The 11,019-nt window shown below is 40.8% G+C and overlaps 2 protein-coding genes across 2 annotated transcripts; both read right to left on the reverse strand.

Annotated features, from left to right (window-relative positions):
* Nucleotides 1-532: 532 nt before the first annotated feature.
* toporsa (topoisomerase I binding, arginine/serine-rich a) lies at nt 533-4,910 on the reverse strand. Its single transcript, XM_073476990.1, has 2 exons — nt 4,748-4,910; nt 533-3,595 (listed from the first exon to the last, which is right to left on the reverse strand). Exon 2 carries the CDS (start codon nt 3,590-3,592, stop codon nt 1,145-1,147), a length of 2,448 nt encoding a protein of 815 aa, XP_073333091.1. The 5' UTR covers nt 3,593-3,595; nt 4,748-4,910; the 3' UTR covers nt 533-1,144.
* A 2,395-nt stretch (nt 4,911-7,305) lies between these two features.
* ndufb6 (NADH:ubiquinone oxidoreductase subunit B) lies at nt 7,306-9,563 on the reverse strand. Its single transcript, XM_073464377.1, has 4 exons — nt 9,302-9,563; nt 8,070-8,162; nt 7,673-7,717; nt 7,306-7,440 (listed from the first exon to the last, which is right to left on the reverse strand). Exons 1-4 carry the CDS (start codon nt 9,479-9,481, stop codon nt 7,375-7,377), a joined length of 384 nt encoding a protein of 127 aa, XP_073320478.1. The 5' UTR covers nt 9,482-9,563; the 3' UTR covers nt 7,306-7,374.
* Nucleotides 9,564-11,019: the final 1,456 nt, after the last annotated feature.

The raw sequence follows: 11,019 nt of genomic DNA on the forward strand, positions 1-11,019 counted from the left end.
ATATATAAAGAACAGTCTGCAAGCACATTTGCACTGCCTGTTACGCAACCAGCAAGTTTGACTACATCATTCTAGTGCTACTTCTACTGCCACACTTAAAATATACCTACATTTACTGTACATACATATTCTACTGCACTGTCTACACCTGCTTCCTGTTTACGACCTCTTTACATCTCAGGATATATATTTATTACTACAGTATATCCTTATTTTACTTTCATTTACAAGCTGTTCTCTCGCTGAACTTTTTACTCTTCATGTCTTACTTTGATCGCAATTAATTTGAACATTATTTTTACATTTTTATATTTAGATATATTACATATATAATATACCTGAGACCTTAGAGTACAGCTACTTGACTGCAATTTTTGTGCAGTTGAAACAATGAACAAAGCTTTAGTCGAGCTGAACTCCGATTACAGTTGGCAAACGTATGGCCACTGGTTATTATTAATATGAAATCAACACAATACAACCTACATGAAATTAACAAAAAAAACCAACATTAATTAATTGGCACATCACATATGCTCATGACAATTTATTTTAAATAAAATCCATTACAAAAGAACCCACTCTGAAATCCATAACAGGTATTACTCGGTGAGCCGCAGGTAGAAATTGTTTTATCTCAAGAATATAGCTGACTTATATTAACAACTAACATCACTGTAATCAACAATATCCCTGAGAGCACCTTAGAAATAAATCCATTAAAGAAAATTAATTTCAAGAATATCTATTGACACTTAGAAAAGATGTGTGAACAGTATTAGTCCATTAGTCCATGTACACAGTGGCACCTTGAACGTAAAATAGGATGCTTTTCGGTGACAACACAGTCAAGAAACTCAACCTAGATGGTCTTAAACGGTCCTTTAACCAATGATGAATACTCTCCAGTTCAACACAGATATTTGTGTCTGTCATGAAAAACAGCGTCCAATGATTTGTCACAGTAAAAAATACCTATGGTGGTGTTTAAAGGGATATGTGTATTCATCATATCCTTTAAAAGGTCTGATGATGACCTTCAACATATTAATCTTTATTTTGATCTAAAATACTGCTTGCAGGCATTAGCAGCTCAGGGTAAAGCCATCAGTTCCCAACCCACACAGCGGGAATTTCAATTTAACTACGCATTGGAGGAGGGAGAGGCAGTGGCCAGTGGGTCATCTGTGGTACTGTCCATCAGGTTGTCCTGGTTAGTGCTGCTGGCCTGGGTGACACCGTCGTTAGCAGCAGAATCACTGTCACTGTCAATGGTAATGACCGAGGGTGAGCCCTTCTCTCTGCGTTCACTACTCTTGTGCCTTTTGCTTTTCTTCTTGTGTTTCTTCTTTTTCTTATGGTGACGTTTGCTTCGCTCGCTCGAGTTTCCCTCGTTGACGAGCTCCACACTGAGGCTCCTGCTAGTCTTTCTTGACCTCTCTTTGGATTTTTTACGCCGTTTCTCTTTGCTCTTTTTCTTGTGTTTTGTTGACAACGCGGGGGAGTGACCTTCGGCATGTGAGTTGGGAAGTGCGTTTTCTGACGGTTCTTCCAAATGCCTTGTTTTGTATTTCCTCTTTCCACCAGGCTTGTCATGGTGAGATCTCTTTTTTGCAGAAGGGGAGCGACTGCTGGAATAAGACTTAGATCGAGAATGCCTCCGGTCCCGTCTCCGTGAATCCCTGCTGTGGCTCCTGGAGCGAGAGTACGAGTGTTGATCTGAGTACTTGCGGCTACTGTAATAGTAGGACCGTCTCTCTGTGTAATGTATCCCACTATCACTTCTCTCTTGGCTGTAATGCCTATATGACTGATAGCTGTGATCACCATCCCTGCTTTTATAGTTACTGTCACATTTTGAGTAGAAGTCTCTGCCACTGGAGTGAGAATAACCACTTTCTCTGGACAGAGTGCTGACGCTGCTGTGGGAGACTACTGGGCTCTTGCTAGAGTGCCAATTCTCTCCAGTTCTTGACCACCTTCTTCTCCTATGGGCTCTGTCCTTTGACCAGTGCTTCTCTCTAGATCCGTCATTACCATCAAATCTTCGATCCGTGTCTTTTCTGTCTGACTTACTGGACTTCCTGTGCCTGCTAGATGTTGAGGAGCTACATCTTTCTTTTGTATCCAATGGATGATAGCGGTCTGTTTCTACATTTTCTGTCTGTCCAGCACCGCTTCGATCGCTGCTCTGTGATGCAACGGGACTGAGACTGGAGAAGCGGATGTGTTGAGGTAGCAGCGGCACTTCTTTAGTATCTTCACAGGCAGATTCATCAGAGTCGGAGGAGAGCTTAACCAGCTCAGGAGTCCGATCTGCTGTCGGCTTAACAAAACCTACAATGACACAGTCATCGCTGTCAGAAGACAAACAATCATCTTTGTGACCTTCAGCCTGAGTCACATCGGTTTGGTTTAAAGGACTCATTTGCTGTGGCGAAGCCCCAAACTCTTGTGTCTCCTCCTCTGAACTGCTGTCCGAGTCCGAGTCGAGGACTGACAGACACTCTGCTCGGCTCTGCTCTGCTGTCGTAGAATATGATGGCCCAGGCGTCTCATCGTCCCACATAGAGTGGCTCAGAGTAGATGTGGAGTTTCCTGGAGTATCCAACTCCACCGAGTGTTCCTCATCCTCCGAGATGGCTATTACGGAAGAGTTGGAGCTGCTGTCTTCATTAGAGGAAGGGGCTGGGCAGTCGTAGACAGCATGCTGGTCATAGGCCTCAATATTGTAGGGGGACTTTGCATAGCTGATGAACTCGTGCAGAAAGTGCTCTGTGCGCCCCTGGAGGAACGGCCGGAGCTCTTCCTGAATAGCTCCATCCTCCATGTCAAAACGTGTAATGCGAGACATGATGATGTGTTGAACTATGTTGACTAAAGTGCCATGGGCCCCATATAGCACTATGAGTTCTCTCTTTAGCCAGGGGATCAGTCTATGTAGGCAGGCAGGATTTCTTCTGAAGAATTCAGCTGAGGTGTCTCGGCAGCGTCCGCCATCGCGTACATTCCTCACCCTCACCCCCTGTCGGTACAGTTCCCTCCTGAAGTTGACCATTTCCTGCTCTCTGATACGGTTCACTGCCCTCCCTTCACTCGCTGCTTTCTTCTTGGCTGCCAACCTCATCATCATGCGCCGGATGTAACGGTCCTGTGGCTGTTGGGGATGGTTTGTTGAGGCTTCAAACATAACTCCATTGTCTGGAGGTGTAGAGGTCCTTCCCTGCATCTGTCGATGGACTCCAGTGAGAGTTGTGCGGTATCTAAAGCGCACTCCCCCAAAAGTCCCAAAAGAGCCATTGTCCACCGGCTGCAGGTCATACTTCTTAAAGTTTTGCTCTGATTTTATACTATGATAGATTGAATTAAACGGCTGCTTGCATAGAGGGCACTCAGCTTTGTTCTTGGACCACTCATGAATACAGCGGAAACAGAACTTGTGCAGGCAGAGGTCCAGGTAAGAAATGTTGTTAAACGAGTCCAAACAGATGGGACACTTGGAGTCTGGTGACACCTCTGCAGACATTGTTTTAGAGGTTTTCCTTTTGCCACTCTTCTGGCTCTGCTGCAGGGCAATCTTGATTGCTGACATGATCTGACGAAGAAGAAAAAACATAGGGTTTAAATTTTTACGAAATGGGAAACTGTCATACTTACCCAATCAGAATGGTAAGGCAAACATAGAGATATGACCACATTACACTGTATTGATAATGTTTTTTTTAACTTCTAGTACACCTGCTCTGCACATGAGAACAAAAATGCTATTTTTTCCAAATACAGTATGCACCAGATTCTTTGTGGATGATTATGACCTGCTGCTGTTTACTTTCTTGTTATCATGAACATTTTCTCATCACTATAACATTAAAATAAGTCTTCAAACAATTATTTTCTACACATCATATACGTTTCTCTATGGACAAAACTGTTATGTCTATTTTTGTCGTGATAAACCAGCTCATTCTGTTACATGAACATTACTGTCTCCTCTCCAAAATGTAAACAGTTCAGAAACATGCATATCTAACTTGCATACATTCAACACCCTGCATGTCCTTACTCTCTCCATATATGACCTATCTTATAATAACGACAAGAAAATCGTGTTTTGACAGGTAGCCTAACTGCTTGTCACTGTGAAGAGAGTATAGTAAATAACAGGAATTGGTGCTTAACTCGAACAGACAACGGATGGTACTATATGACAACGTTGTGACAATCCATGATACGTAACCTTATGTGGTACTGTGGCGGTCCTGACGTTATATTAGGTCGCTGTCCATGTTAAACCCTGAAAATGTCTCACTCATCTATCGCTAATATTGACAGACATGTCACCACTTAAAAGACCACGTTAGTATAAACCTATCATTTGATTTGATACTTGTTTTTGGTCCTTCGTCACCTTCAACTGCGTTATTGTTTTCGGTTTGTTAGCTTAGCAGGCTCGGCTAGTACAGCACCTAGTTACCTCCCAAAAAGTGAGAAACGATAGTGTCGGTAAACATTTTGAAATAAGGGCTGATATTAATTGAGCAGTCCGTGAAATACAAAAAAAATATTCTGTCGAAAGTATTTTCACATCACCGCTGATCCAAACGGCGAACACGAGCTATATTATTAGTTAACGAACTGATGAACTTGGTTAGCTAAAGTTAGCAAGCTAGCTTAGCAGGCTAGGCTAGGACGTTGTCGCTAGGTAGCTACGGAGGCTAGCATAGGGGAAAAGTTGTGCGATATTTACCTCTGACCTCCTCAAACACGTTTACAGCTGGCAACTGATACGCTCCCTCCGTTTTGTGTGAACACGTTCATTTTTACATAAATGTTATTCCGCAGCGACTGTTTAGGAAACCAACAGCTCGACTTCACAACACTCCTCCCATGTCGGAACCTGCGCGGAGCGACACGCTCAAATCCACTTCCGCCCTTCAGAATAAGAGCGCCGTCTTCATATTGTGAAGAGGCACCTAAAAGTACATTTTCACACGCAAAATGTAACCCTGGATATTTTATAAGGATGCAACAGTTTTTTTAACCATCTTTTTTTGTTTTCGTTTGAGATAATATCTGTTTAATCATGTACTTGATGTAGTGTAAGCCGCAGGAAGCACACTTCCGGCGGATATTTAACAGAATAAGTGTCATTGAGGCCTTGTTTGTATGTTACATGATACCAAATATTGAACATTCATAGTTATTTATTAGATGAGGGGTCTGAATCCAGTTAAAAGTAGTCTGAAGCATGTCTGAAACATCTTTCAAGTCGATTTATGTTCTACCAGTTTTACTAGATCAAAAATGTACAACCAAAACAACATTTTGAACTGCCCTACATAATATACTGTAATCTGATATTCTTCTTTCAACTGGCATTTATCAATGTGTAGCATTTGAATGCTTTTTCCTCACATTACACCCCTCCCAAGCATTCTGCCTCAAAAGAAAATGCATCAAACAAGCAGTGTTGGGCAAGCTACTTGGAAAGTGTAGTGAGCTAAGCTACCAGTTACTCTACATTAAATTAAGCTTCACTACACCGAAGCTACCCCCCAGAGAAATGTAGCAAGCTAAGCTACAGCAACATGGCAAAAGTAGTTTAACTACATTGAAGCTATTTTTTTTTTTATATTGGAACAACTTCATTCCAAGGCAAAGCTATCTCAGTGATCAATAAAACTGTCAATCAGCTCACGTTCCATTTCCATGGAGGCCATTTTAGTTGGGTGGACCCTCTACAAAAGAAATAAAATTCTACAATTTTGTATATTGTATTATTCAACTATCAATGCACACTTAATTCTAACATCCATGGACAATCATGCACCTTACTACCATAGCAATATCCACCTGACTTGCACTAATGTACAGTGTCCTACACTGTAGCACATTAACATAATTAAACAGTGTATACTCAGCAAATAGTATATTATAGTTATAGTTTTCGTTAGGGTTCTCTAGGCTGTATTCTAGTTTCAGCTTTTATATTTATATTTTATATTTGAGTTAGTCTATTTAGTTATTTATATAATTCAGCCTTTTAATTGTATTTGTTTCTCATTGTTTTTGTATTTTGAATCATGTCAAGTGGCTGTAACACTTTAATTTCCCTTTGGGATTAATAAAGTACTCTATCCATCTACCAGTATCCCATATAACTGGCAGTTTCAAAAGTGGTATTTTTAGGCCCACTCTGTACTAGTAGCTATATCTACATACATTTTAAGCTGATAATTTTGACTAACCACCATACTTTGATTTTGTGTTTCTCTGTTCCCTCATTTCCCCACCTCTTACCTCCTATATGTAACGTTACTGTATTTGTTTATTATTTAAGTTTGTCTTTTGCAAGTTGTTAGCTGGTGTTTGCAGACTGCACTGACTTGTGATAATTAGCTTGGTTGGCGATGGTTGTGTTAGCTTATTCTGGAATCACCTGAATGTGTGTTCTTAAATTTGTGTTCGAAGTCTTGGACGTTGAGAGCAGCTTCTTCTTGGGGTTGCACAGCAAGCACCTGAACACATAATTTTTCTCTGTTGTTTCATTCAAACTCATGTATTTCTCGAGGTACGGCCACGGCGACTCCCTCGGGATCAATTCGTCTCCGTCCTCCTCACCCTCTGCCATCTTTCCATCAAGTAACGTAACTCACTCAAGCAAGCTAACTTGTCTGTATTCCCCTGCAGCAGAGACGTTGTAGCCAGCCCAAGGATTGGTCCGTGATGTCACCGTCATACGGAAGTGCTTCTGTCGGCTCCACATACACGGCCGTGTATGGCGGTGGCGTCACTGACTGATCCTTTTATTTCAGACCGCAGCAGAAAGCTCCGCTACGCTGAGCTTCAGAGATGTTTGTAAAAATGTAGCTTGTGTGGACGCTACCGCACTACTTGGTTAATAAAAGAGCTAAGCTACTGAAAAGCTATTTGATTCAGAAAACAGCGACGCTACCACCACGCTACTGAGAAATGTAGTTAAACTAGTAACGCCGCTACTTGTAGCGACGCTACTGCCCAACACTGCAAACAAGTACAGTAACGTGTCAAAATGCGATTTACAGCTAACTGCTCCACTACTAAGGTTTTGGATTTTTACAAACAATTTTTTGACATGATTTGTCAGTGAACTGAATAAAATATATTCAAAGAAATACTACAGCTTCTGACTTGTGAAAGCATCAATACGTGCTGACTGTGTACTGAACGTGCTTACTTGTTTGTGTCTGTGTACAACTACTCCTAAGGTTGAATTGAATATGTGACCATTTACATTCATGTTTCAAGTCACTAATACTCGTGGACTGACTTTGAAATATTTTATTGGCATATACACAGTTTTTACAACAGAAAAATGATTGAAACATTTCAACTTCAGTGATGACCATGGGACTCAGGCAGATCTGGAACAACTTCACCCGTTTCCAGGATGGTGTCACCCTAAACACAAGAGCAAGGACAGAAACATTTACAAATACTCTTTTCCTCCATCAGAGAGCAGCTCCTCTAGGCTACTATCAAAGCATCTCAGGACAATGGCCTGTTTGCATGGAAACACCTGCCATGGCTGGTAAAGCAAGCTAATATGCAGCTGTACATACAAAAATGACAATAACTTTTACAGTGACCACAGGAAAAACAATGTTAGAATTAATAAATGAGTCATACTTACTGGGAACAACTTGGGTTTCAATTCCACAATGCCATATGGCCTTTTCTGTGGGCGACAAAAACCTTGTTATTTAGTATGACTACTGATCAATACATTGTCACATGACCATTTATCTATTGACAGTACACTTGATAGTAATAAAGTCACTGCTACATGTCTGTTATTTTCACGTGCTCTTTTGCTTTCTTTGCAAATCTACCTGCATGCTACCTCAACAATGACAAACACTTCAGACACGATGCATACAGTTTTCAGTAGTCCTGCTTACCAAGTCATAAAATCCTGTCCATCAGATATGTACCGCATTTGTAACATGTTCTATGTCTCTATTCATTTAATTGTTTTTTGTTTTTTTTACTAATATTACAAATAATGTGAAACAATTCTGTTGACTTACAGCCACATGGTATTTCACGTAGTAGTGAACAACCCAAGCAGGTATCAAGACGCGTGTTAATGCGAAGACTCCACCTTTGTATGCTTTGTAGGTCTGTAAGGAGATACAAATTAGAGGCAGGAAAATATTCACATTAGAGAAGTACATAATGATTGACAGTGTCTATTCTGCATGTTTTAAACAGATAACGCATACTTCAACATGAATGGAGCTAGGCAAGAAGTTTATGTATGTGAGCAGGGTTCATGTGAATGTTCTAATCTGACCAGACACTTAATTGATTGCCATTGTTTTTGTTTTGTTTTGTTTCTTGGCCAGTGAGAGAAAAACCAATCACTTGCATATTTTATCAGCATTTGGCTGGAGGCTGGTGTCAATTTTGCCCCCTGCATGTTAGATAATCAGCTCTAAGATACTTACAAGTTTTGTTACGTTCAAAAAGGAAACTGAATCAAAATAGTTGTTGTTTTGTGGACTTGTGGTGAAACATGTCGTGGACTCAAGCAACTCACAACAAGTAGGACTGTTACAAATGACTATACGTAAAAAGATATTATCTCAGTACTTATTATCAAGCAAGTTATTAATTAACTAATAGGTCAATTTCAAACAGTATCAAAATTCTCTAAAATGTAATTCATATCTGCTGCAAAAGATAACTTAGGAAGACCTTTGCACCAAATTATAATGTGGTGTTCACTGTAGATATTGTAAAGCTCACTGAGGTAATGTGATTGTGATTTCGAGCTTCATTAATAAAAGTGATTTTGAGTTTTTCCTTTCATCAACATGTACAGAATCACAGGTCACCGTGCAGCATGTAAGAAAACCATCTAACGCAGACTGACTAAACTGTTCAGTCAAATAGCAGCAGGTTTATTTTGCTTTATTTAACCATATGTAGTCACAGCAGAATATAATATAGCGGTAAGACCCTCTATACTAAATAGTCAAATGCTAAATGTAGTAGTTACAGCACGCAGTTTTTTTATTTTGACAGTCTAAAACCAGAGAAAGCAGCAGTCTAAGCTGGGTTAGCATTAGCTGTTTCACCACACTGGAGGCAGATGAACTTTTAGCTGTGTAGCTCTGAATATGTTAGCTTTATTCAAACTGACAGCATCCACATCATGTAAACTGTTTAGCTTGTTTACTGATATATCGGATGTACTCTGTCATCTTCAGTGCTTGTTTTGCTAGCTAGCTAGCATTAGCTGTGTATCAGGACTCACGTAAAGTCTCCACAGGCTCTTGGGCTCCAGAAAGCCAGCCCAGAACTTGGCGACGGCGCCGGGAGGTTTAGCTGGTAGCACGGGCTCCCGCGGGCTGAGCTCCTGGTCCTTCAGCCACTGTCTCCGGAGCTTCGAGAGCTGCTCGAAGCGGAGCTTCTCGTCTGGTGTGTACCCAGACATTGCTTATTTCTAGATATTCAACCTCGAGATACCTACAATGACACCATGGAGGACACTTCCCTTTGCTTGCAAGCGCACCAACGAAGAAGAAAAACAGGAAACGTGTCACAGATAAGAGAGTCCGACAAAATGTGGTGCGACATCTACTGGACCGGAAGAGTAATGGTGACAAGGTGTACTTTTTTTTTATTCTCCAAATTAGTATGCAATTATAAAACTAATTTAGTGAGCGACAAACTGCTGTATGAGAATTGTGTCAGAAGCAGAAAATCTCTCTGACTATATGATGGTCAGGTTTATTCACTGCAAGTAAATGGTTCAGTGTTTTTTTATGACATTCATGACATACAATATGTGACAGGTGTCACACTTCCCCAGAGGTCAGCATAGTGACAAGTTGCATTGATAAGTGTATTATGCCCACTTTTATCCACTAGATGGCGAAAACCACAAGGATGATAAGGAGCATTTTCATGAGCAGCAGGTGTTTTAAAGAGGCAACACTGATTTCATGTCATAATTCAGATTGCTGGTCTTGGTTAGTACTCCACTGCCTTCAAATATAATCCCCGGATGATGTCATAGTGGTGTCACCATGGTTATCTCGGCTTGGGTTTGGGTGCTAACAGGAAGCATGTGTTACAAACTGAAGGGGTGTGTTTGGGAGGCAGAGAGGGCCTAATCACTGAAAGGCACTATTGAGCGACGTTATGGGACGGGGAGAATCCAGTGATTTTGTAGCTTGACCCATTCTGCAGCTTAAAAGTCAGGATATCTCAGCCTCTCCTATACGTTCCCCCAACTCTATCGATGTGCAATAGGAAGTTGCAGGAGAGCCCTGTCAACAAATGGCCTTTTTCTCCTGATTCCTGCTGACATCAGTGCTTGTTTTTTTGTTTTGTTTTTTGAGTACCCAAACCCCCAAACCACGTGTCTCAGCTGAAAACCAATGTATGTGGGTATTTAGTACTGTTCTAGATTGATTCAGATCCAAATACTGACATTTAAAATGCAAGAAAACATACTGAGCTATTCTGCTCAAATGTTTTATAGTACAAATTAAGTGCATGGCAGTTTTAATTTATTGAGCTGACCAATGCCTATGCTGGACAGTACGCCTGCGTCTGCGGACAGCAGACTTTGCAGGCCTCCTGCGTCTGCGAGCAGATGGATAAAAGATAAAAGATATCCTAAATGTAGGGGGTTCGATTTAAAACCTCCCGGATATGCTCCCATGATGTCATAGGGATGTGATTTGATTTAATTTAGTTCATTTAAAACATAAAATGCAGTACAAATTATCTGTTTGTTTAGTCCCTTAGTGTATTTCTATGGCTGCAGTGTCCATTTGAAGAAGGAAGACGTTGTTAAAAATGTAATGGGTCCTATTTATAACTCCACCAAGACAAGTTTAACACTTTCACGCTCATGATTAACCCTTTTGGTACCAAGCCTTTTTACGCTGACACCACTCCAGCTATTTGTATTTTGTTTATTGAGTTATAATGTCATCATTTGACCTACTGATTGGTAGGGTC

This window comes from Pagrus major, chromosome 1 (genome assembly GCF_040436345.1).
Source record: "Pagrus major chromosome 1, Pma_NU_1.0".
NCBI lineage: Eukaryota > Metazoa > Chordata > Actinopteri > Spariformes > Sparidae > Pagrus > Pagrus major.